A 27,848-nucleotide genomic window follows, 5' to 3' on the forward strand; every position below is an offset into this window, starting at 1 on the left:
AGATATTATTTCATAATTTTTTTATACAACACAATTCGTATACTTTAATTTAGAAATAAAATTAATTTTGTTTGGACTAAATTGTTTATTGCATTCGGATTTACAGATACCAATAATTAATTATTAAATCAAAGAGTGTTAGAACATAATATTAAGTCATTAACAAAGTAGTAAAAGTGTATACAATTTTATGTGAAATATTTGTTATAATAATAATAAATTCGTATGGCATTATTGACCGGGATTTCAGTTAACTAGGTCCTTACTGGTCGGCCTAGTGGTGTGGTTTGCCGCTTAAAATTCGGGTGGTCACCCATCCGGGATCAAGCGGTACCAATCGCAGCTTAACCTCAGGCGCCTTGCGGCAGCTGCGGTGTCCACTGCGCCACACCATACCGATATTTGTTATAATAAATCAATATAAGGCGATTGCATGCGGTTGGTTTTTAAGGAATTTTGTATAGGCAATATTTCAGAAAAAAGTGGTTTTAATACATTTTGATCATGTCAATTAATTTACCGGGTTATTTGCAGACATTGAAATGGCAGTACATAAAGTGACTAACGACATTGTTGAAGCGGCAAAAACGGCAACACCTGGAGCTCAAAAAGGCAACGACCGCGAGTTCAACTATCCGAAAGATATCAGAGAGCTCGTTCAACAAAAGCGGCGAGCAAGACGAATTTGGCATAGAACTCGACACCCATCCGATAAAACCGAATGGAACCGAGTCAGCAAATTGCTACATGATAAAATCAAAGAAGTGAAAAATGAAACATTAAAATCGTATTTGTGTGGCTTATCTGCAACAGGCGATTCCGATTACTCGTTATGGAAAGCCACAAGTCGGTTAAAAAGACCTCGCGTTCATATACCACCCATCCGAAAGGAAGATGGCACTTGGTCGCGCAGTGAACAAGATAAAGCTGAAGTATACGGACATCATCACGAACGTGTATTTCAGCCAAACGACATCATTTCTGAACTCGACAGCACTCAATGTCAGCCACTCATTTCCAGATGACCAGTTTGGACTCCGCCATAAACATTTGACCATCGACCAAGTTCATCGCGTAGCGAGCGTGATCAGTAAGGCGTTGGAAGAGAAAAATTATTCCTTGATGTGGCCCAAGCTTTTGATAAAGTGTGGCACAAAGGCTTACGACTGGAAAAATCGTTGGGAAATAAAAATCGATAGTGACAAGTCGGTGCACGTCAACTACACACTACGTAAAATCGCATATATTCTAGTGACGCTAAATCAACAGATAATCCCACAAAATGATTCAGGAAAATGTCTGGGAATGCACCTTGAGTCGCGACTTAACTGGAAACATCATGTACGCCAGAAAAAGTTGCAAATCAAAGAAAAAATGCGCAATCTGTATTGGCTAGTTGGACAACACTCCGAGCTAGAACTAACCAGCAAACGTCTCCTGTATGTATCGATCGTTAATCGTGTAACTTACGTGCTAATAATTAACAAAAAAATGTATACTTTTTATTAATTAATTTTAAATAAAAGAAAAAATCCTATTCATACATTTTTTATTGTTTGGGGAGGAATGTAATTTTTTAATTTACTAAGAATATAAAAAAATTTCCATTACACGGATTAAAAAAATAAACTAACCCTAAATAATATTTGTAATTTAAAAAAAAACACTTTGCATTATTTTATTACTCAAACTAACAACTAAAATTAACTCAAATGATTAAGTTGCGATTTTAACTTTAATCTAATACAACAATATCAAAAATATTGACAAGAATGTTATTTCTAAGTCTTTAAACAAAAAATAATATTATTTTTCTAGATAAGAATGGCTATTTAGGAAAACTTTAACCTTTATGTTAGAAATTATTCAAACACTAACCAAAATATCGATAATAACCTAATAGTTTTAAAATAATAGTATTAATTACCTGATCATCAGGTTTTCCAACTATTTGTAAGTCTTGATACTAAAATGAATATAATTTCTTAGATAAGAATGGCTATTTAGGAAAACTTTTTACTTTATATTATAAATACTAAAAATATTCCAAAAAACCTAATAGTTATCAAATTAATAGTATAAATTACCTTAGCTACTATTTCCAGTTCAGGATTAGCTGAAGCTTCAGGTAGGTTCAAATCCATGTAGCTAGCCTCTAGGATATAAAATAGTAACAAAATAGAGAACAACAAAAACATTGTGCTGTTCTATGAAGTATAAACTAAGAGTTAAACTGTTAGACATAACTAATTAATTGTACTGTCTTTGAATGCCGGTTTTATATGGAATTGATAATACAACTAAAACTATACGAGTACATAAGTATAGGGAATATGATTGATACACATTTTCAACTTTTATATGGAATTAAAAAAAAATTATGGCTATACGAGTACATACGTATATGGAATGTGATTGCTACTGAATTTTAAGACGCTGCTTCATTATTTATATTGAAAATTTGCAAAACCAAACAAACACATCGATGTTATTAACAAAGAGGTGTGTAACTGTTCTTTTTAATTTTACAAAAAATAGGTTAGAAATTGTGTATTGCAACACCAATATACGTTTTTAACTAGTATCATTATTTCGCTCGAATTTGGTTTTATTTTTGTGTAGACACTTATTATACTTGCTTAGAAAATCAATGTTTGTACTAGTATTATACCATAGGTTTAGAGTGTTTTCGAATCAGATAATCTTTTTTAGGATTTGTATACAAAAATGTGTCACTATGTTGTTATTTCTATTGCGCTACATCATTTGACTATTTACAAAACAAAATATGAATGGGTTGAAGCTTTTACGGGTTGAAATATTACGTGGATGATTTTCAGAAGTACCTTTGTCAATACGGGGATAATGATAACCTTTTTTTCTACTGGATCTATACACTGGAATAGCAGCTATATAAATCTGAAACAAAATGCGATTGGTACTTTGGTTGGCCAAACGTCGATAAAGTCAACTTCTTCCCCCTCGAAACCGGTGAAAAAAAAATTTGTCGGTTCTCTAACGTTCAAAATTAACTTGCGATTATTTATTAGGCGTTTAAATCTTATTTACATTTTTTTGACACGCTGATTTCACCTTCTTTTTTAGCGCAGAAAGCACACGAATCTCAAAAACGTAAAAAAATAATAAATTTATCTAGAAATGACACTACATTTATGTCTAACATTTTAATAAAAAATATTATAATATAATTGACTGCATAATCAAATAACAGGTTATTTTTAAACAATGCCCAGACCTGTTTCAGGTAACATAGTTAGGTTTTATTTTTTAACTAAATTTGTTTTAAACGTTTTCTTTCTAACCAACAACTAAATTCTATTTAATTACCTCCATCTTCTGAGTCACTTAAGCCACACCTAAAAAGTTAACGTTAATTTTAAATAATTATGTTTTCTACACCAAAACTCTAGGTCTGATTACATTTTGTATATAAGTTTTAAGCCAGAAATAATATTGAAACAAAAATACTTACAAAGCATATGCTGCTAGACTAAGTAAAATAATAATCTTGTTATTCATCATATTTAATATGATACAGGTAAAATATTCAACTGTAACGATGTACTTGTTTAACTTGACTGCAAAATCACACTGAGGGTTACTACAATATTACAACAGAAAACAACTATGAGTTGAAATTGAAAAAGTCCAAAATATAAATAAATGTACAACAATTGATATGCGATACGTTTTTGATATTTATTACTTGGTGTAACTATTGTAGAAAATGGTGAAATTTGTATAGGACAGTCGTACAATCGGTGGCATTTGTCGATTCATACTTTTGACAAGAACCTTTTGATCGATACAGCTGCGATGGCTGACTACACAAATAAGAAATTATTTGTCTTGGTAGCATGATGGTACAAATATATTTACCGGGCGTATTGTACAATTTAGTACCTACAATTTTGTATGTAACTTAATAAAAGTTGTAACAGCGAGTTATTTCAACACTATCTATTTTATAATTAAATAGATTATAAAATAAAGAAACGAGCCTGTATTGTAGATAATTCTATTTGAATCACTTGGGTTATGGGTATTCAAAAAGTGAATAAATAAAACATCTAAAATTTTGGAATAACACAAAAAACTGTTCGATTTTGTTAAGCTGTTCTAAATTTAACGTTCTCCAGAAAATATTTCTGACAATGTACTGTCTAATGATAATAATGCAGAAAATGCTTGTGACTATTTAACAAGAATAAAACATTAAATTCTTTGTGTTTTGTTAGATTATGACCAATCCTATGATTTTTTGTTTCGATGCAAAGCGCCGAAGGTATTGGTTTTACTCTGATGTGGGCTTTTTTTTTCTTCTGTATACACTGTAACTTTTTTAATACCGGACCAATTCCTTCGAGCAGCAACTCTATAAATCACAAATTTGATCTAGTTGGTACTTTGTGGGAGGGGGGGGGGGTAAAATTACAATGACATTGAAATAACATTGCTATACAAAAAAAAAACCAAAAACAATTCACGTAAGTTGTTTTTTTTTATTATCCTAGAAAATTGTCAATAAGTCAGGTTGGCCATGAATTTCTTAAGACCTTGAATTTGTCGATTCGTATACTTCAATTTATGCAAACAGTGGAAATGGGAACGCACATCGAACAACCCAAGTGTTTTTCTATAGTAAAAAAATTGTGTTTTCGAGTAAACGCTTAGGCGAGAATCCGATAAATAATACTTCCATAGAAAATCGTACTTATAAATCTTTATTTACTTTTTAACTGGGTGTAACTTTTGAAACACATGCGCCAATTTGCGAATTTTTACAAAATCCTCACTCTCTAACAATTATGAAAATAATTTATACACCTATGCAATGGTCTTATCATTAATTAACTTATTGGTTCGTATTGGCCTAAAACGGAACCCCTAATTTGTTGAAAATTGTCCACCATTTTTTATTGTCTCTGCCGTTTTAAATATTTTCAAATTGAGCGGAACACGAAACAGCAATGGGAATTTTTAAAATTGATAAAAATAATTTATTGAACTCAAACCGAACGTTTTCGTCATGGTAGTATTTGTAGTACTTCTTTTTTGAAAACATTTTTGGTTATCATATTTTACAATACTATAAAAATACTAAACAATAACCTTTTTTCTTATTATTTTTTATAAGCCTATCAACTTTTAAAAACTTAAATAGTATCTTGTTTACATATTTAATTTATTATTTAAACTGAAAATTATTTTCTGAATAGTATACCGGTCAGTAACCAGTTTTGGCTAATTACTTTGGGAATTATTAAGCATTAAAATTTAGGACGGGAGGAAGGGTGGAGTGAAATATTATTTTTTCTGGGTGTTTGAACTTTCAACTTGATAATAATTCTTAACCAGATGACACCGGTGAAATAATAACAAACTGCCACATTTTGTCTTGTGGCAAATAACCTAAAAAGAAAAACAAAATTGCCACATTTCTCTTTACAGCTTATAAAATATTAAAAATGGTAAACTGGCACAACAAACAAATTTGGCAGTTTGGTTTGTTAAAACCTATTGCTAAATAGCTGTAACTTCAAATTGTGGTGTCTGGCTGAGATTTAACTAAGTAGACCCATTTACCACCCCTTTGCGGTGGGATGCAAGTTGTTTTTTGGGTTTTTAGGACCTTTTAGTTGAAAATTTGTCTGGAATTAGAACTCTTATGTACACATAACATGTTAAATCTTAAAAAAAAAAATTATGAAATCATTCCAATATTTTTATGAATACTCCTTAAAGTAGCCCCAGTAAGTTTTGAGTGCTCAAGTACTAGTTTAAGGTTTTAATTAATTTTTTAAAAAGTGACTTTATCACAATCAGTCAGCTCGGCCCAACTCGAGTCCCAACCCCAATTGTAATGACTTTTTCCTTTGAGAATATTCGTCGATAGCCATACTAAGTTTAGTATATCCGATTCGATAACATTTTCAAGTTTAGACGATTTACTATGACCTTCGAATTTTCGAAGTAAAAAGTAAAACAAAGATAACACTATTTTATATATTGTTATTGTCGTTCGATCGACGTATTTTTCTGCTTAAACTATATGAAAATTTATCGATGGCAAAAATAATGACTAAAACATTCTCATGTGTGCACAAGTATACGTTTTTCGAAAATATTTTCGATTTCTTATAACCTTAGCATTTACTATATAAAAAAAATCATCAACAAAACCGCACAAGGAAAACCCCGAAATTCCAACAACCCTCCCTCCTCCTGGGAAAAAGGCTGAAAGTTTTAAAAAATTTGGTTGGCGCAATTTTAAGATTTAACAACTACCAAGTCAAACTAATTCCAAATTTGTATGGAATTTAAACCGTTTCCAATAGAAAAGCTAGAATTTTTTTCGTTATTTCATTTTTCGAAGCAAAGTTTTAGGGATTTAGGTCGGAGAAATTAGACCTAAGGTGACATATACCTAAGGGGAGCAATCACAATTATTCCAGAACTAATTATTTAAATTAAATGACTTAAATCAATAAACTTCAAAAATAGATATATATTTTTTCTTTTTTTCTACGCCAAATCTACACTACTTTGGCATATTAATTACACAAAATAACAATTATTAGTTTTTGTGCCATAAAAGTTGTATAAAGTCTGCTATAAAATATAGCTTATAAGCATAGCTAACAGTTACTGTAATATAATGAAGCTATTAGCTCTGAAATACTATACTTGATACCCTTTACTTGCTTTCCTATATTGTTCCAGACATTAAACAGATTCGAAAGTTTGTGTATTAAAAAAGAGTCAGTGGCGCCACCAAGGGGGGGGTCCTCGTGTCCAGACCTCCCCCCTTGAGTTTTTTTAAAGTGGAAAATTGGCTAAGGTAATTTTAGTTATTGTCTAATTATATTTTACAGTAAACAATATTTATTCATTTTGACAATATAATAATTTTGTTTTGGCCTGCTTTGCTGCAGATAAAAAATCGTTATCACATATTGTCATTTTCTTATAATAAACATTGGACCTTATAACTATACACCGGACTTTGGACCCCCCCCCCAAGGGTCCTTTCTGGTTGCTCTACTGAAAAAAGTAATGGAGTAATGTTCTAAATAGACTGTTTTTTTTACATTGATTAGCTATAAAAAATACTTTTTATTTCTATATTACCAAATGTATAAAAAAACCAGTACAGTGTGGTCAAGGCATAGTGGGAATGAGGAGGTCATAGGTTAACAGAAATTAATAAATTTGAAAGTGATGTTCGATGCAAATCGTTGGTTAGTATTTTCATGCCAGTACAGTCCAAACCAAGCACAGTATAAACCAGCAAAGTTAGAAAGTATTAAATTGAGGTGCTGTATTTACAAATAAGCATCAAAGCGTTAATTTGAAAGTGATTTTATCCGAGAGGACTAGTACAGTAGTGAGTAGAGTATAGACATAATTACTAGACCTATTATCATGTAAACGCTTGATATAATTTTAATGGCAAAATTTTGATAATTATTTACACTTAGCTATTATATAAGCAAAATTAGGTATTATAAATATTTTGATCACTTCAATACCATAAAAGTCAGTCAAAAGATATTCACTGGAATTGAACTTAATACAATTTTTACAACAGTTTTGGCTAATATAAAGCAATACGACTTAAGAGCGTTTTCTTCAAAGTCTAATATAAGTACATTTTTATTGCACGGTTATCAGTCCATCAATCAGATCAATCAAGATTGTTGATAAATAAAGCTCATATAACCATGAATCGTATAACCACTAACCAGCAACCACTAATTCCATCTGGTTATATAGAAAAATTAAGTTTGAAGTTTATAGAAAATACGTGACATTTTTTTTGTGTAGACTTTCAGCTTTTAAGGCTGACTATTCTATAAACTGATAGGGGGGGGATCTAAAGGGATAAGAGTCCCCTCCCTCTAGTTACGCCTATGGATTTGTAAAAAAAAATATCCTCTTTGATAATGTATCTAACCTATATTTTAGGCTTTCGAATTTTAAATCTCGGTTTAAAATCCAATTTGGACTTGAGTTTCAGTAGTAGATTTCTAAACGGATTGTGAGTCGATTATGTATTGAACAATCTACCTACACGACGTTAACCGTTTTCAAATGGGTTTCATATACTATACTATGTATTACACCTATACCTTATGCTACGCTAGGAAATGTGTCAATATTTTTGTAGTCTTCAGTATAAAAAGTTCAGTATATGACCTAAAAACACTCGATACATTCATGTAAATATCGTAAAAAGGCGTTTGCATAGTACGTTCTTTTCCGAATTCTAACAAGTATAATAATTCCTACCATCGCATCGGTCCCATGGAGCCAAGTATTTTTGTATATTTTTCTCAATTTTCAATAAAAAGTATAAACAGATATTTTATAGACGCGTAGAGTCGAATTTAAAACTTAAATCCTTTGCAGTTAAAACGATATTATTTTTGTGTTTTCTGCTGTTGTCGTGGTTCTTATTTGTACACATTTTTCGAATACAAAAATATTTCACAGAAAAACAATTTATTTTTTGTTTGATACAAGTCGATATACTACTATTTTTTTTTTATCACATACATATCATTGATTTCAAGTAACAGTACTTTTTGTTCTTTAAATGGTTTTTTTCCGTTTGAATAAAATATATTAAACCAATTTTACATCTTATACACTATTATTTAGTTACATCATAGTTAAGTCTAATTTTAATTCCTAACACTCCAAATAAAAAAAAAACAAACAAAGAATATGTTTATGCCACTTTTGTGAAAACACATTAACCCGTTGACGGTCATGACTGCTATAGCATGCTATTGACACAGCTAAATAGTTCAGAAAATAATTAAATTAATTAAAAATAAACGGTATTGTAATGAGTTATATTAACCATGATTATTAATTGACACCTATCAGACGATGATAAATATATCTCAATGTATAACAATCTTTGAGTACTAAGCAGATAGAAGCAGATAACGTTCATTTAGAAAACCAAATTCCTTCAAGTACATGTTGTACTTAATCTATTGAAAAGTAATTTTTCTTTTTTCTCATAAATAAAAATAATGTTGCACAAAATATAAGTAATCGGTGTTTATTTGAAAAGTATCAGCGATTTTGGATTCATTTTTCGTTAAGACTTATTGTATATTGAAACATTTTTTATAATAACATCTCAAGATAGTTTAAAACATAAAATATAAATAAAAATATATGTTAATAAATAAAAATAAATGTTTATATACAAATATAATATATAATTTACTGCATAATAAAATAACAGGTTATTTTCAAACAATGCCCAGGCCTGTTTCAGGTAACATATTTAGGTTTTGATAACATTTATTTAGGTTTTATATTAGAATTAAATTTGTTTTAAACGTTTTCTTTCTAACCAACAACTAAATTCTATATAAATACCTCTTCCCGCTAAATCATTTAAGCCACACCTGAAAAGTTAAAATTTATTTAAAAAATTATATTTTAAATACCAAATTCTAAGTTTGATTACATTTTGTATACAATTTTAAGCCAGAAATAATGTTTAAAAAAATTCTTACGAAACATATGCTGCTAGACTTAGTAAAATTATAATCTTGGTATTCATCATATTTAATATGATACTGGTATAATATTCAACTGTAACGATGTACTTGTCAAACTCGACTGCAAAATCACACTGTGTGGTACTACAGTAATTTTAAGACAAAATGGACTTTTCTACAATTGATTGACATGGTTCATTTCAAGTTTTAGATTTTAAGATTTGTATACACACATGTGTTAATACGTTTTCGTTTTACCGCTCTATACCATTTTGTAAATAATACGAAACAAAATATATTGAATTTTTCAAAAATCCCGTGGAAATGTACAGAAAACGACTGTGGTGTGAAATTATGAAAGCCGAAAATGCAGAGAAAATATAACAATTCTCATGCGATACACGGTTTGGTTATTTATTCTTTAGTGTAACGATTGTGGAAATTTGTGAAATTTGTATAGGACAGTGGAAAAATTTGGTGGCATTTGTTGACAGTTATTCATACTTTTGAAAGGGAATCTTTTGATCGATACATCTGCGACGACTGACTACACAAATAAGAAATTATACGTCTTGGTAGTTTGACGGTATAAAATATTTTTACAGGGCGTATTGCAGAATTTATTACCTACATTTTTGTATGTAACTTAATAAAAGTTGTAACAGAAAATCATTTTAAAACTATGTTTTTTATAGTTAAATAAATGGAAAAAAAAAATTAAGACCTTTCACCCCGTATACACTATTAATTGGTATAGAGAAAATGCTAAATCAAGCATTTTGTACAACTTAGGAAATATCAATTGCCAAAGGGGATTGAGCGCGGGCGGTTTTAAGTACCTTCTCAGCTGCAGATCTAAGCTAAAAGCCAGCATAATTGAATTGTTTTGTTTCAAATAAATATATATACTGGGGTGATCATTTTATCGCTAAACAATCAATATGTCATATGGTTTAATAAGAAATTAATTATTTTTTCATCGTGTTATACAATTTGATCTGAATTTTTCACATATTTTGTTTGTTTTTACCACATTCAAAAAGAAATTATTACTATATTTTTAGTATTAGGGTTTAACTAAACTTTTAATTAAAGTCAACTGAACATTTATACTAGATTGATGCAATTGGTAATTGTAAGTCCCGTCAACAGGAATACTCCAACGTTATTATAATATTAAAGTGACTGTTATTGTTAAGTGTATGTCATTCACTTTTAATTAGGTGTTTTTTTGTTATTGTATAAAGATAAAAACAAGATAAAAATGACTACGTTTAAGCTAAACGAGAAGTTAAATGTGGTTCAAATTTTGCTATAAATGCATCATGCAATTATAACATGCTGAATATATAAACAATTTGGTTCTTTAGAATTTACATTATACATTATAATAGCTGTTATTTATGTTCTACGTGGAATTTGGAAACAACATTTAATTAAGTTGATATAATATGGAAAAATACTAAGTAGGATAAAAATAACATTACAATTTATAGGTACGCCAAATGGGAAAGTTTATCATCGTTGAAATATTATTACAATTCATTATTTTAGCTATACAGGTATATACATATTATAATATTGAGTGTTTGGTTTTTCGTTATGCCATAACATTTATATCAAATGTTGTTATTTTATAATGAGTATTAGCATTTAGCTGTATTTATAGCATCTAAAACCGTTGGTATTCTCCGCTGTTCACATTGTATAATTAATATTATGATAAAATAATCTATACACTGTATGCAGTATGTCGTCGTTCAAATGTAACATTTATTTTCTGCTTTTGAATTACTGTGACAAAACTTATTTTATTTGACTTCCTGGAAAAAAAAACCCCATAAGATACAACCAAGGTGGCATTATAAGGTGATTTGAACCGACTCTGATATTATATAGCTTAGAATACAAATCATTTTTTAATTATTGTTTATCAAAATATTTTATTGGTAAATCGGTTAGAATGTGTGTGTTCGTTATTTTAAAATTAGTTTTATATAGGCTATAGCTTTGTAATTATTCAAACATTATTTATTATAACAAAAATTATTAAAAATAAAAAACACTGTGTTTTTGTATAGGAATTTACCATCTTCTAAAAATAATGCACATAAGTCCTAAATCAAAGCAGTGTAAAATATTATAAAAGTTTCATCAGCATTTTTGATTTTTTATCTCAAAAAATAGGTTTTAATATTGAAAAAATTGCAAATTTAATTTATTTAATTACAAAAAACTGAATTTTTTAAATAAAAATTGGCTTCTAACATAACATAGTAAAATAGCCAAAGAACTCTAATCTCTTTACAGAATTGAAATTGTAACCATGCCATGAAGTCTAAATTTTGTCTGGCTTTGTCTAAAATAAATCAAAATGGCTTTTACTCGTAGAAAAAATTATTTAAATTAAAAATAATACCTCGAAGCTCATACAAATTAATTGATATGGTCGAAATTTATTAAGACATCTTTTTTCTTAAATATTGCCTCAATACAAAACTTTTTAAAAACAGACCTCATACAAACCCTTAAATTAAATGCCTGGAGACATTAGTTATTGTTGTTGTTTACAATTACTTGACCTAACTTTATCTGTCCGTGGCCTAAAGAAAAAAAAACGAATTTTAGCATTAAAATCAATTTAATGTTTATTTTTGTTAATAAACACAATGTTTGTCCTCTAATAGTGAAATAAATTACATAATATTATAGTTCCATTTTTGTTGTTAATTTCTTATTGAACTGCGTAGTATTTATTTACAATAATTCGATTACTATATCAATTTAAACGACAGATAAAATATACGATTTTCAAGTAGAATAATATTAATTATTTTTCTTATAACTAGGTATCTAAAGCTTTTTCAATTAGTCTTATGGTTTCCCCTGATGGTGATATTATTAATAATAATAATAGAGATTACTAATGACTTGAGTCAATGACGATTATAATATGTGTGTACATTACACTATATTAGCTTCAGTCCTCTCACTCTTTTAGCCCCTCCTTTCAAGAATACCTTTGTAACTCAGGCAGTTATAAAAGGACATAATTTCCACCAAGAACACTATTAGTCTGCTTACACACATTTCAATCGTCCAACGTCGTGGTGTCGAATCACTGAAATTCATTGGTCAACATGTATACAGAGAACTTCGTCTAAAACCATAAATTTGTAAGTAAATTTTGATTTTTCTATTATATCTATGTACAGGTATACCTAATAAAAGGTGTTGGTTTGCATTTTTCTTATTATCATATCATAATATTTAACAATTAAAAGTTATTTTGTGTAGAGAGTATGAAACAAATAAATATAGTGTCTGTCAGACATTGTTCTAATTATAATATTATACTTAATAACTTAAAAATGAACTCAAATTTTAATAAGAATCAACGTTTTTTATTTTTTTTTGTAAAATATATTATTAATATAAAAATAATTGCTGTTTAACTCATTAAATAATTTATTAGAAATATGTACGTTAATTTCGGATATAATTTTAAAATTATAGAAATATTAGTGAAAAACTACAGCTTAATCGATAAATGTTTTGAAACATATATTATATAGTTTATTAATGAATGTATTAAATAACGTAACCTAATCAAATTTCTTATTACCTAGCTACATTTATTTATATTTAATAGATGCAGCTATACCAGACAGCAAAAAAAAGTTGATTAATCTATTTTATAAATTTTGTTACATTTTACAATATATTTTATTAATATCGTATAAATATTTCAAAATAATATTTTGATATAAAACTAAAATATTATGTTTTTAAAGTTATAATCTCATATTTCATAAACATTATAAAATTATATAAATACAATAAACGAATTCTATTGGAGTTATTTTGTGTGCATAACCCATAACCAAATCTAATTTGTGCATTTATTATTGTTCAGTATAGATATTTCAAGTCTTTAATTTTTCAAAATATAAATGATCTTTTACCTAGTTGTAGTATATTATGTTTCGGACCTTTTGTTCACTCAGTAGAGTCGGTAAATTATTGTAATTCCCTTTAGTGCAATACAAAATGTATATTTAAGACTAACTGAGGACAAAATAATTTAAGACAAATAATTGCGGTAAATACAAACATTTTTTCAGGCAGACAACATTATTTAAATACAATTTATAAAGTAGAATGGTATAGAAATTTTTCCATTTATTATTACAAAATACAATGCATTTTTTTTTACTAAAACACATATAATATATAGAGTTTAAATAAACAATACAACAGTAAAAATTACATTTTAAAATTATATTCACTTAAGGTACTCGGACCTAGAAATTATTTCAACAAAAACTTAAATACAAAATAATTTATAGTTTAAAACAGTAAATAAAAATGTATTTCAAATATTTATTTATAAAAATAACGTTTGCTATGAAGAATTGAATTTAAATGACTAATTATTATTTTGAAAATTATTTTGTTATTTATAATTAAAAAAAAAAAAAAAGACCAGGTTTATTCATCACAATAGTTTTAAATGAGCATTTTACTTACATATTTTTATGTTATTTACTTCAAAAATAAATTTTCCTAGTAAATGTTTTTTTCCCTCAAAGTTTAATATTCATTTAGCTTGTTTTACTTATTATTGTATATTGTTCTGTTTTCAGCAAAAATGGCTTCCGCCAAGGTAGCACTTCTTCTTTTCGTGGCACTGATATCTTCATCGGTCGTCCAAGCTGGCCCAATCGCAGCAGGGATCTGCTATGCAGGGTGTGCTTCAGTCACTGTAGCATGCTTCGCTGCAGCCGGATTCACTTTTGGGACAGTACCCGGAGCCGTAATAGCGGCTACACCAGCATTAGCCGCTTGCAACACCGCTTTTGGTGTATGCGAAGCTGCTTGTGTGGCAGCATTAATTTGGCCAACTCCATAAAATGGGCCCACATTCAATTTATAAATCATACATTATTATGCACTTATACTTTCCATTTAATACAATCTAAATTCTAATAATGATTTTTTTTTTTAAACAATTTTTGTGATAATTATAAATAAACACAAGAAAACCTAATGTTTGACTAATATGACTATTATTATTATTATTATTATTATTATTATTATGTGTACCTAATCATATATGTGTCGTTAATTAAAATTGTTTTATTATAATCTCAATGGATGTACCTAAATATGACAATTTGCCGCAGCTACTTATATTGTAATGGTATGAAATTCGTTCAAATATTTTAATAATAAACACTTGTTAAAAATGATAAAGACGTTTGGTTTATGTTTAGTGTCCTCTTCATTTGCTATACAGTACTATCGAAAACTCAAGGTGTTTCATTAAATTAATACATAGTTTAAATACCTATTAACATGAGTTACATTTAGTTTAACTGGTAATATTTTTGTTCTAAATATTATATAGGTATGAGCTTTAAAAAACCTATCGGTTGTTGTTTGTCGTTGAAAAAGATAGGTAATACGAATAAATATGTGACTCTGGAGTCTAGAGTCTTTACTCAATGAGTATTATTAGATAATAATTTAAAAAAAAGTAATATAATGTGTAATGGCATAGTATGAAATCCTATTCTAAACGATGAAAAAAAATATTCATAACAAATAAAATATTTATACACAGGTTTAGGCTACTTTTTGTTTGCCAATAGAGAATTCTTATTAATGTGCTAATATATTTATAAATATATAACTTTAGTTTAAAGCTAAGATTTTGTAATGAAAAAAGCCTATACCGAATTTTTTTAAATAAACATTTGTGGTAAAAAACAAAACGACACTAAAATTGCTAATTTAAAATTTAGACATTTATTAAAAATTATAATACAATAAACATAAAATCGATACAAATTTATTTATATTAAGAGAAACAAAAAAGGGTTTAGTATTAAGGGATAAATTACAGATAATATTTGATAAAACTTCTCTAGGAGCCATTTCTTAATATGACAACTAATTTATGGGTAAATAAATAAAAGGTTTACTAATTTAAAAATTCTTTTTTTTAGAGTTATGGTGAAAGTGCAGACATTTTGGCGTATCTATAATTTTCAAGAAAAACCTTTACTCTCCATAGAGATGTTAAACTTTATAAAAAAAAAATATATATTGGAGTGTGACAGCGTTATAGTTTTTATTTGTATACAATTAAGCTCTTTTTGTTTCCCTTTGTTTAGATATCATACGTAAATTACAAGATTATTATAATATAAATTCATAGTCGGAGATTGGGGGGTGCTTGGGGGGGGGGCTTAGCACCCCCAAAATAATCAATAGCCCCCCAATTATTTGATCACTCATCAAAGTAATAAATTCCTTAATTAATGGAGTAAAAACTAAAATTATTAATAAGAATAAATTATGAAAATTATTTCAGTTCCAAAACGGCAAAACATTATAACAATGTTTTTGATAATGTTATCATTTAACTTTAATTCAAGTGCTAAATAAAGTTATACATTTTTCAAAAAACGCAATAAATATTGATAAAATTCAAAAGGCTCCAACCCTAAATGTATTTCCCAGCTTATTCAAATTATTTCAAGTCGCCTTGTCTTTGCCAATTAGTTCAGCTACATGCGAACACAGCTTTTCAGCTATGCGCAAAATTAAGACATGGTTACCTGACATGGTTGCAAGACAGGTTTAATAATTCATCCATATTATACATTGAAAACTATTTAAATATTGATGTAGAAAAAATTATTGATATATTTGGATCTAAGAATAGGTACATTGCCTTAAAATAATATGTATTTATTTAAATAATATACAAATATTATATTATATTTATTATGATTTTTATTTATACATTTGTAATGTTATATAGTATTATATATTAATAATTTAGGAGTGTAAATCCCTTGCTGGTCATTTTAGGTAGAAAAATGCTAGCCCCCCCAAAAAATTAATGAAATCTCCGCCTATGAATATAATATCTGTATTCTTTAGAGCAAAAATACCTATTGTGAAATCGAAAGATGATATTTTGTTGAGAATGTCGTATTCGTTTTTCGATAATAGATCCAAGTATTTGGCTTGATATTTTATGTTGGAAAAAAAAACATAATAATATTTTACTTTTTTTTTTTTTATAAAAAAACCTTTTTTCTAGGAAATATTTAAAAAAAAAAAGAACAAGTAATTTTATTCAAACTATATCTCAAAGTGGATAAAAATTTCAAAACCAGGGAACAAATTATAACCGCAGTATATCCAGTGATACAACGTGCACCATTTATACACTATCTCACCAATATTTATGTTTATATTTTGTTATCTAATTTGATCAATAGCTGATAACCTTGTGATAAAACTTAGTAATCTAATTGTATTAATAATACATTGTAATATACCACTTTTAAGTCGTTGAAAACCGTACGACTTCAGTTTCAATTTGCAATATTATAGTTTTTTTTTAAATCTAACATGACTGATCAGAATAATGATCAGCTTGGCGTTTTGTTTGTGTGCTTGGGAAATATATGCCGTTCCACAATGGCTGAAGCTGTATTCAAAGATATAGCTCATGAAAAAGGCTTTCACAACAGGTGGTTTGTTGATAGTGCTGGAACTTCAAGTTATAATATAGGTTGTCCGCCAGATGAACGAACCTTGACGGTACTCGGGAAGTTCAAGATTAACAATTACCGACATGTCGCCCGACAGGTAAAGCCAGAGGATTTTCAAAAATACGACTTCATACTTGGTATGGATAAAGAAAATATCAAAAAATTAAATTCAATGAAGCCTAAAAATTGTAAAGCAAAAGTCGAACTGTTTGGGTCCTATGATCCGGAAGGAGGTGATATCATTGAAGATCCATACTATGAACGCGGTATGGATGCATTTATAAATGTGTATAAACAATGTCGGAGAGCGAGTATTGCGTTTATAAATAAATACACAGTTGTTTAATCATGTGTTGATTTTTGGACATATAACCAATAAAACACAAATAAATATATAATAAATTGTTTATACATGTAATAAAAAAAATAATAATAATAGTAATAAATAATTGAAATTTGCTTACAGTTTTTATGTTAGTAAATATTAATCATAGCACTCATGTCGAACACTTTTACTTACTCAAACTTTTACTTATTTCTGGAATTAAAAGTGACTTAATGAAGCTATTACCATTCGTAATATTAGTTGTAGCAATTACATATTCTGTAGTGCCTGTAATTTGAAAAAAATTGTCATTTCGAGTAAAATAATTAACATATTATATAATATGTTAATTTTGACTATATATTTTTTGATTACTAACATTCTTCAAGTGTTGATAAGAAACGAAGAGCAGATATTTCCGCAAAAGTACAACCCCCAATGAAGAATACTAAAACAACTTTTTGTGAGTCTACCAAAAAACTCATACTGGATGCTGAAAGAGTTAAGATAAATTAGTTAAGAATCTATTAAACAATGTACCTACAAATTAAAAAATTACTTTGGTCAATAGCCGAGTTAACATGCTCAACATTAGGTCCAGGTAATATCGGCAACACGTCAGACAGTACTTTACTATCGGATTTTGATATATGCTGAATTAATCTCACACTAAGCGGGGCGTAAATACCGTAAACATAATTAATATCATCTGGATCGACTTCGCTCATTTCATAAACATCTAATTTCAATAATCTGCGACATAGAGCGTAGCTCCTCGAACTAGACTAAAAAATCAAAATAATATTTAAAAAATTGTACTCGTCTATAACTGCATACATTTTACTTGTATTTTTATAAGGCCTGACGTTTCTAAATTGGCCATTGTCACCAAGTGCTCAAATCCGTATGTCTGAATTATTTCTTTCTTATAATAATCCAAGACTTTTTGTTTCAATCCAGAATTGACAGAGGACTGCATACATATTAAACGTAGTACCTGTTTGAACATACAAAGTTATTAACACATACAATTTAAAAAAGCCATTTAGTGGGGTCAGGCGTAGTGGTGATGGGGCGAGGAAGTACGCTTGAATTATAACTGAAAGTAATAAAATCACTTTCAAATAAATACTGTGATGCCAATCTGTGAAATACAAATATTGATAAGAGTATTTTAATGACAAAAATGAGCTTAAAATTGAATTTTTAGAAGTAGGGTAGATACGATTAGGGTTGTTTGTCTGTCAATAATGATTTGTTGCCGTTGTTACCTACATATCGTAATCAAAAATATTTTTCAGATACCTCTTGACTCACGTATTTACACACACACAGCAACATAGAAATTGACTACAGTCAAATTGTAATAAAACGTTTGTCTACAGATTTTTGAGAAAATGATACATGTCATGGCCCCATTCTAGATCTTCCTTCAGCTTAATTTTCAGGCCAGAAGTCCTAAATGTTTGCTGGAAAAAGAGAAATAAAGAAAAAGTTTCTACCCATTCTACACAAAAGGGGTGTTGTTTTTTTAATGTTTATCTATAGTACATCATCAGAAGAATATTCCATACAAACTTGGAATTAATTAGGACTATTTTCAAAGAAGTTATAGTGCGCCGTAATTTTAAAATGAAAAAATAAATAAAATTGTTGGGTTTTTTTTTTTGATTTTGAACAAAAAGAGGTTCTTTTCAAATTTTTGGCAAAATTAAGTACCATTCAAGTATTTGTTACATGAAGAAATCGATTCAGAGGTTTAGAAGTTAATCCAGTCACAAAAAATCAAAACACATTGTAAAAACAATACCTTCTCAGTTCCGTGTCAAATTACACCACACATACTTACAGAAATAATATTATGCTTATTAGCAATTAAATCTTCTATCTGAGGTAGTATTTTATCAGAATCTATTCCTAAAATTAACTCTTGTTGTAAATTTATAAATTCACGAAAATTTTTTTTATCTGTTAATTCTTTAATTAATCCAGCTATGGTAGTATCTATTTAAAAAACATAAAACAACAGAATAAATATCAATTTAAATATAGCAATGATTAAATACTATAAAAACAAAACTGATTACATGTGGAAAGTTGTTTTTTAAGCGTCAGCATGTACGGAAGCTTTGACACTAATTGTTTCATTTCTTGAACAGTTTTACCATTACGTGTTTCGTCATACTCCGATGTTATATGTTTGGCTCTTTTGCTTAAATTCATTAAAACTGCATTAAAATGTTTATTCCTGCAGATATAAACAATTTAGTATTTATCATATGATGTTGCATACATACGTTTACCGAGTTTCAGCAAATATTTCGTCACTAGAATTTAGAACAATTTTTTTATGCGATAGCACATTTGAATTTCCTTCTTCGGAAACAAACTTGTCAGCAGGCAACTCGACAGTACCTTCAAAGTAAATATAACAATTAATGCAAAAATAAACCATATTGTGTACTGTTTAATTAGGATTTCTTACAACAGTCTATTCCGTAAAGTTCATCAATAAGGCCCTCAAATGTCAATTGAGTTGCCATAGGTGTCAACAAGTCTACGGATCGATCCAATATTATAAGATGATCAATAGTCTTATAATTTCGGGTGGCTTTAGAATTTGGTGCACGAGGCTCCAACGATATTTTAGACACCAAGTCCCACACTTGTTTGACAGTGGGGCCTTTGCCAGATATACGACCTATTCGACCGTAAATATCCTCCAACATTACGATAGCTTGGGCTACACGATATAAACACGTAGGATCTTTTTCTAACGATAATTCCTTTATATAATACGACAAAATGTAAATTTTCAGTTAATTAATTTATGGAGAAAAAAGTTAAATTTTAAATGTTTTTTGCACCTTATAGCAGTCGTTCATTTCCATAGACATAAGATCATTTTCTAAGGGAAATAGAAAGCATCGAAATTCCTCAATCAACACAAAATTTCCAAATACACCTTTTCTCTTGAAAAATAAAATAAAAGGAAGAATTAAATGTTGATAAAAATACAATTAATTATGTACTTATTAGGTATAAGTGGCATGGTGGTTTTTATGACATTTTGGTGTTATGATAACCAATTTTCAGGTAGAAAAAGCAAAAAATGTGCCACAAAAAATTGACTTCATACAAGGATGGATACTAATGTATCATTGTCTATAATTGTTCACTATGCCACCACTGATCTATAATTCTACAATTATATATATTTTAATTGTTACACAATATGAGATAAAACAAATTATAAACTCACTTCTAAACGTTTTTCACATAATAAACTTCGAGTAGGAACAAAAAACAGATGATATTCTCTATGTTTCAAGTCTTCTTGATTTTCTCTAAGATAAAATAGACATTAAGTACTGTTTTATTAAACATACTCTCTAAATTAATATAGTTAAAAACAAAGACCACTTCTCAATAAATAGCATGTGCAAGCTTTACTTAAAGAGAGTACCTAACTATTAGTAAAGAGAAACCACCTCAGAAAATATTGAAATATCCAAAATTAATATTATAAACTAATTTATCATTTATTATATAATAGTAATAATCATTGATCAATGATTTAAACATAATATTCGAAACATCATTGATTTGGATTTAATTTAATTTAATTGATCAATGATTTGAACATAATATTCGAAACATCATTGATTTGGATTTAATTTCTTTAAGATTAAAGTGTAATTATTATTTATTTTACTTATAGCCTTACAAGTATTTCATTCACTGTTAATGATTTTAAAAAAGACTCTAGTTTCTATCATTTGTTGTCAAGATGAAATGTAAACGTGGCTTATGGTTATAACTAATATTTGAAACAATTATTAAATTAACATCATCTTACTTGTGTATGTTTTCACATATCATATCCATGTGTGTCAAAAAAGGCCTAGTTATAAATATTACATTTTTTACTTTTTCTCGAAAACTTCCTAATTTCCCTGCATTGAGAATAAATACTTCTTTTACGTCATGTTCTCTTAATAAACTGTAAGTAGCAATTAATCCTATGGGCCTAGTTAAACCTTCATCCAAAATAATCACCTATACATTATAAAAACAAATTTGTGAAATAAACAATACATACAAGTAACATATTATCATCAAATTGAATTATTTACTTTTGGGCCATCGCATTTATCTAGTAATAAAATTAAATTTTTTGCAGCACTTTCTTGCAGCTGCCCTACGTTAACACGTCCACCGTTTAAATAGTTGGACATGTTAACAAATTGGATTAGGTACAATTTTAATAACGATTATTTAAACTGTTAATTTAAACAAAAAACAACCAATAATCGACATTAACATGAAAATAAATTGAATGGTATTCGAATGTTCTAAATTTCAAATGCCAACATGATTGAAATTTTATCAATTAAATTAATTAGGTAGGTACATTTGTGAATATATTTTGTCTTCAATAAAAATATTATTGAATTTGATTACTATTTTATCATTTCAATTTAATTTCAAAACACGGCCTTAGATGATAATACCCTAACATGCATGATAAGAAGGGTTCTGAAATATACACACAAATTAAGATAACAGTGTTACCTAATATTGTGATAAAAACTATACGTATGTAAACGTCTTTCTGGCTACACTGTAATATCATCTGGAAATCATTTGATAAACTTATTCTACATGTTTGGGAGTTTTTACTTTTGATACCATAGAATAAATTCATGAGGTTACTTCTTGCTGAAGGTTAAAATTATTTATATTAGTGTTAAAGTATTAAAAGGGTTGTACTCTGTAAAAATCGCTTGTATTATTTATACATTTTTTGTTGAACACCAGTAAGGCATCTTTAAATTTTCATTATGTACGGATTGTCAAAATTAGCTCAGCCATTGGCCAGACAAGCTTTACAAGTTATTCCGAAAAGGACAAATGTTGCTATAAATGCACCGCCTCAAGTGAGAATGGCAAAATGGGTAAGACTAATCCTCTGGTATAGTTTATAAAATATATTAAAATCAAAATATAAGATATTATATTTGTGTGCATGAGTTTCATGCTTAAGTAATATGTTCTTAGTGACGTGAAAATATTTAGGATACTACTTCTGTGTGTATTCATCATAGCTCTCGTTGTGTCACGTAAATTTGTTTATTTTTGTATAATTGACAAATATTTGTAGAAATTCATAATTTACACATCTAATTAACATACTTAAGGTACTACAAGTACATAAACAAATACAGGTATAGTTTGAATTACATACAAGTTGGTCTTTGTGATACATGAAATGTGAAACTCTGGTAAATGTGTTCATTCAATGGATAGTATGTAGATATTTAAAAAAAAATGGTAGTGTCATAGTTATCCATAGTTTCTCTGACTTTGATGTATACAGTAAGTAACTGTTTTAATTTCTTTTGTCTCCTGTATAACAAATTTTACTATTTTGATGTTATGGATGATAATTATCTTTTGTTAGTTCATTATTATAATATAAACATAATTATGTATCTATGATACCTGTAAACACTTCTTTATTAAAGTTTATATCAGCAATATTTTTTTTAATTGAATCTGTTTAATATGCGTATTTTTAAAAATCTTAATAATTTCAATAACTTTTAAATACATGAAATTGCATAAAATACACTCGCATTTGTTACGATTACGCTTTAGACAAAACAGAAATCAGTTATTTGTGATGTAAATTAATTTCAAATTAAAAATGTTATTATCTGTTGATCAAATTTATAAATGGCCTTTTATTTTTTTTTTTCAGAAACAACTGCTTATTGGAGGAGCAGCATCTGGTTCAATCCTAATCGTTCCTATTTGGGTTTTATATGACCTTAAGCACATGCCTCGTTAATAATTATTATAAATTATTTGTCGTCATTAATAATTATAGATGTTAACTAAAAATGTATAACTTGTTTTAATAATTAAAGTGAATGTAAACTTAATAAAATTCAATTAAAACAAAATGTATTCTTTATTTTTAGAAATATTCAGCTCAGTAGTTACTTAAACATTTTAAATTTACTCTGGTATATTTATGTTATAGTTCCTATAGAGGAGTGGTTCTTAACCTTTTCTGAATGACTGACCCCTTCATAATATAAAGCAAAATCACGGACCCTCGGATAATTTTATTATTGTGATGCGTTGGTTATTAACCTATGTAATAATTATATAATATATAATGCAAAACTACATGCGTAATATTATAATATAATATTGCGCTGTTATCATTGGTAACAGAATACGAGCGACAATTCATTATTTTTATTGCAATTGTCTTAACAAAAATATTTTGGGTAAATTTGAAAAAATTCAGAGCCATTTCTTGTTTTTATTTTTAGGTAAATAAAACAGTTATTCAAAAATCGGTTTGGTAAAAAGACCGATAAGATCAAATATGTTTACAGAATTCAAATACGATATTTCTAAGTAGCTGTAATTTTATCAGGCTCTTTTAGGTCTAAATTGATTTCTTGTACCACCAAAATGGCTTTGACTCATAGAAAGAATACTCTAGGCCACAATAACCTCAACCAAAATTTCACCAAACCTTCAAGTATAGTATTTTTTTTTTAAAAGTTTTTATTGAATAGTTAATTTTGTATCCACAGTTTTCAAACAAACTGTTTGAAAATGATTATACCACTTTTAAATAAAATAATTTATTCCTTATGTCTATCACCTTTGATTTGGTGATTTTTTTTAAACTAAAACAAAATATATGTTTTTACTAAATGTTAATATCGATGAAAAAATGTCTCAATATATTAGTTTTTGCAAAGTATATACTTTGACAGTGCTATTATTAAGCATTCGCGAGATACATGCCAATATTCATAAATTAAATATATTAAATTTTTAATAAAAAAAAATGTGCGCAAAATAAAGATATACGGCGCACATTGAATTAATTATTTTACCTATGCAATTTTTACACGTTATTTGATTTAACATTTAATAAATTTGGTTTTATGAGTTATCAGTCATAAGATGGTAAGAGTGATGAGTGATATTAACACTATTAACAATGATTAATGATTGACATTTAATGACTGGCTATGATAAATATATCACAATATACTGAGCACATAGGAGTAGGTAACGTTCATTTAGATAACTAAATTCCTGCAAGGGCACTTTCTACTTAACAATGCTATACCTATTAAAAAGTCGCTCAAATATGTGCCTTTTTATATTACTAATAAAATTATAGTAATTTTTTCTTGTTTCTTACAAATAAAAATAATACTGCACGAAATGTACTAGTAGTAATCGGTGTTTATTTGACAAGAAACAGCCATTTTGAAGTCATAAAAGTCGTTAAGAAGTATTTTACATTTTAAACATTTTTTTTAATCACATTTTAAGGTATTTTTAAACATTTTTCAAACAAATTATATTATATTCAGCTTAATATTTCGATCCCAGTCTTGTCCTTTCCCATTCGGCCACTCTTTTTTTTGTCTTTTTTATGGCAGCGTCTTTCCTCTGTTTAGCGCATTCGCTAATGGATATTTTTAACTTTCTGCAATGGTGTTTGAAATGTTCCCCAAACCTTTTTAAATCTATGTTATCTGAAACAAAACGAACATTTTCAAATTAAATACAAATTAGGTATATTATGTAACGCCTGTAGTCAATGTTTACAATTTGTCGATGCTTGTCGAGGGATCTTGCAGTTCTTGTGTGCGATAGCAAAATCTGTATCGTTGTCACTCATGTAATCGCAAAAGTCATACACTCGAATAGTATCAACTATGAAATTGTAAGAGATGCTGACCAATTTTCTACAATCCATGAACACATCTTCTATAATCTGAAAATTGTACATCACAGTACAAAGTTTAATTCCGTCGAAAATGCAATTATACAATTGAATTACCCATATATTTTATGCGTATATCTTACACGCTAATTAATAAGCTGTACAAAAAAAAGCGGTTGTTTTTTTTCTTCAAATTAGTTTAGAAAATATTTTAACTGTAGTAGCAAGTATGCCAAGTGCACGTCGTATATATTACACAAGAGTTGATGTTTTATTAAACAAAGTAAATAATAAAAATCAATATAACCATTATTTTATAGATTGCTATAATGCAACAGAAATATACTTTAGCCGGCGAAGAAAAAAGAAAACCTAGTTAAAATATAAAAACTGTTTAACAAACAATATTAAAAACTTATTTTGATAATAAATATTTACAACAATTTAAAGGGGATGGAAAGCGCTTTTTATTAAGAGGCAAAGGAATAGCAATATTTGAACAAAATATAGCAGCCAGTTTTAGTATGCCGACTAATTTTTAGATGATACAAGATTAGGTTATTCTAGTTTTGATACTTTTTAAATTTTTACTTTTCGAGTTATGGGCGAAAATTCGATAAAAATTGGACTTTCGTAGAAGTCATTTTCAATAGCAAAAAAAAAAAATTGTTCAAATCGGATCGGTTGACACTTACACAGAAAGTGATTTTGCGTTTCAGTCTTTATTTGTAAAAAAAAATATTGACACTTTCCGTTCCCTTAAACTAAAATAATAATAGTTTTCTAAATAAGAATGTCTATTTAGGAAAACTTTAAAATTTATATATCATTAATAATTCGGCAAAATATTGACAAAAACATAATAGTTTTAAGACAATAGTATTATTATTACCTCAGCTTCGGTTTTCTCTTTAGGATCAGCTGAATTTGAAGCTCTAGGGTCAGCAGAACTTAAAACTTGATGCCGGCCTAGATTAATAGAGGTGGCAGCTAGAATAAAAGATAGCAACAAAATAGAGAACTTGAAAAACATTGCATTATTCTATGAATTATAAGCCCAATTTAAAAACTGTGAGACAAAACCAATAATGATTTTTAACGTCTTCGAATGCCTGTTTTATAAAGAATTGAGAAACAAACTAAAACCAGCATAACATTTATTATGTTGTAATGAAAACAATAATCATGAACTATTATTATTAGTCAGACCAACTATTTATGTTTTTTTTACTTCTTATTAGGTGATTGTACATTTGCCAATCTGACTTTAAATACATAATGTTTGCATATCTGTTATAGGTTATACTAAGTTGACAATATTCGCGAATCAGGTATAATTTTTTAGGATTGTATACACAGATGTGTGTTAATAAAAATTATAATTTTATTTCTACTGCGCTATACATTTGATTATTTACAAAACTAAATATATTAAACTTTTCATAAATCTCGTGTAAAATATACAGAGAAAATCACTGTGTAAATATTGTGTGGATTTCAATTTTTTTCAAATAATAAATTATGCATGGTAGTTACTTAGGTTCAATAATCATTTTGTATTAATATTAACGTTTTACTTAATATGTGAAAAACTACAAAAATATAATACAATACTACCAATAATTTAATAAAACATAACTAAAATTATTTCATAGTTAAATTTTTTTTTAATATGTCACAAATAGTTAACTTGTAATGCAGAATACTTACTTCGAATTTTAAGATAAGATAACTTACATGAAACTTAAAATTCATTAGAAACATAAAACTTAGGATAATTTAGCTGAATGGGTCCGATAATATTATTAGCGTTAAAAGTCAACTAGTTTTTAAATAGTGTGGTCATCTTGTAAGTACTGCTGAATTAAAAACTTAAAACCGGTAATTGGGTTTTTTTATTTAATGCTAGATTACACTTTCTGAAGCTCAAAATTTGAAAATCGGATTTGTTATTAAATTATTTTGTTTTGTGTCTGTAAATACAGTAATTTCTTTAAAAACCTGGAAAAGCCGAAAACTTGCCGGTTTTCCAACTTTCAACTTTAATTTTATCATTTTAGTAATACAATATAATAATATAGTGATATAAACACATTATTATTTGTCTGCTCAATCAACCAACATGTTATTTCCAAACAAATCAAATTTAAATAAAACGTATTGTTTTTTTCTAACCAACAACTAAATTATATTTAATTACCATTTGTCGAAGATACAGTTTTGTCACACCTGAAAAGTAAACGTTAATTTTCATTGTGTATATTTAACACACAAAAACTCATTTTATTAAGACAAATTTTAAACTAGAAATAATGTTTAAAAAAAATACTTACGAAGCACACGCTGCAAGACTAAGTAAAAGAATAATCTTGATATTCATCATAAAATCTAATATCGTACAGGTATAATATTCAACTGTTATAATAGAATACTATATTTGACTCGACTATAATACCATGCAGTGTGTCGATACAGTATTTCAAAGACAAAATGTAATAATTATTCTTTTTCTACAATTGATCGACATGAATTATTTTTAATTTGTTTTAGGATTTGTACACACAGATGTATTATTGTGTTTTTAATTTCTACTGTTCTATATCATTTAATTATTATTTACAACACAAAAT

General features: G+C 27.9%; 3 protein-coding genes across 3 annotated transcripts in view; 1 reads left to right on the top strand and 2 right to left on the bottom strand.

Moving 5' to 3' along the window:
• LOC126837975 (vacuolar protein sorting-associated protein 33A) overlaps positions 1-21,893 on the bottom strand; it is a 58,642-nt gene extending 36,749 nt beyond the window's left edge. The window contains exons 1-12 of the mRNA XM_050572020.1: positions 21,584-21,893; positions 21,307-21,506; positions 20,710-20,794; positions 20,315-20,419; positions 19,933-20,233; positions 19,751-19,862; positions 19,535-19,695; positions 19,297-19,451; positions 18,292-18,444; positions 18,007-18,232; positions 17,827-17,940; positions 17,643-17,735 (exon numbers count right to left, since the gene is read on the bottom strand). Of these exons, the coding sequence (XP_050427977.1) occupies positions 17,643-17,735; positions 17,827-17,940; positions 18,007-18,232; positions 18,292-18,444; positions 19,297-19,451; positions 19,535-19,695; positions 19,751-19,862; positions 19,933-20,233; positions 20,315-20,419; positions 20,710-20,794; positions 21,307-21,506; positions 21,584-21,685 (1,807 nt within the window). The 5' untranslated portion in view covers positions 21,686-21,893. The remainder of the gene's footprint in view (positions 1-17,642; positions 17,736-17,826; positions 17,941-18,006; positions 18,233-18,291; positions 18,445-19,296; positions 19,452-19,534; positions 19,696-19,750; positions 19,863-19,932; positions 20,234-20,314; positions 20,420-20,709; positions 20,795-21,306; positions 21,507-21,583) is intronic.
• Positions 16,862-17,581, top strand: LOC126838045 (low molecular weight phosphotyrosine protein phosphatase-like). Its single transcript, XM_050572139.1, has one exon. It carries the CDS (start codon positions 16,980-16,982, stop codon positions 17,466-17,468), a length of 489 nt encoding a protein of 162 aa, XP_050428096.1. The 5' UTR covers positions 16,862-16,979; the 3' UTR covers positions 17,469-17,581.
• A 2,922-nt stretch (positions 21,894-24,815) lies between the features above and the next one.
• LOC126838926 (uncharacterized) lies at positions 24,816-27,628 on the bottom strand. Its single transcript, XM_050573719.1, has 5 exons — positions 27,552-27,628; positions 27,419-27,447; positions 26,111-26,208; positions 25,101-25,269; positions 24,816-25,027 (listed from the first exon to the last, which is right to left on the bottom strand). The coding sequence occupies exons 1-5, from the start codon at positions 27,599-27,601 to the stop codon at positions 24,864-24,866; spliced, it is 510 nt and encodes a 169-aa protein (XP_050429676.1). The 5' UTR covers positions 27,602-27,628; the 3' UTR covers positions 24,816-24,863.
• Between the last annotated feature and the right edge of the window lie 220 nt (positions 27,629-27,848).

Source organism: Adelges cooleyi, unplaced genomic scaffold, assembly GCF_023614345.1.
Source record: "Adelges cooleyi isolate 19-005CV unplaced genomic scaffold, UGA_ACOO_1.1 ACOO_flye_CR_arks_rails_tigmint_CR_PRNA_30, whole genome shotgun sequence".
NCBI classification, from domain to species: Eukaryota; Metazoa; Arthropoda; class Insecta; order Hemiptera; family Adelgidae; genus Adelges; species Adelges cooleyi.

Excerpts from the sequence above, each read along its gene's own strand:
- LOC126838926 (XM_050573719.1), bottom strand. The coding sequence starts at position 27,601 with ATGATGAATATCAAGATTATTCTTTTACTTAGTCTTGCAGCGTGTGCT. Across the intron at positions 26,209-27,418 it reads AACTGTATCTTCGACAAATG|CTGCCACCTCTATTAATCTA; the intron begins GTAATTAAATAT and ends CTTTTATTCTAG. Across the intron at positions 25,028-25,100 it reads TCGACAAGCATCGACAAATT|ATAACATAGATTTAAAAAGG; the intron begins GTAAACATTGAC and ends GTTTTGTTTCAG.
- LOC126838045 (XM_050572139.1), top strand. The coding sequence starts at position 16,980 with ATGACTGATCAGAATAATGATCAGCTTGGCGTTTTGTTTGTGTGCTTG.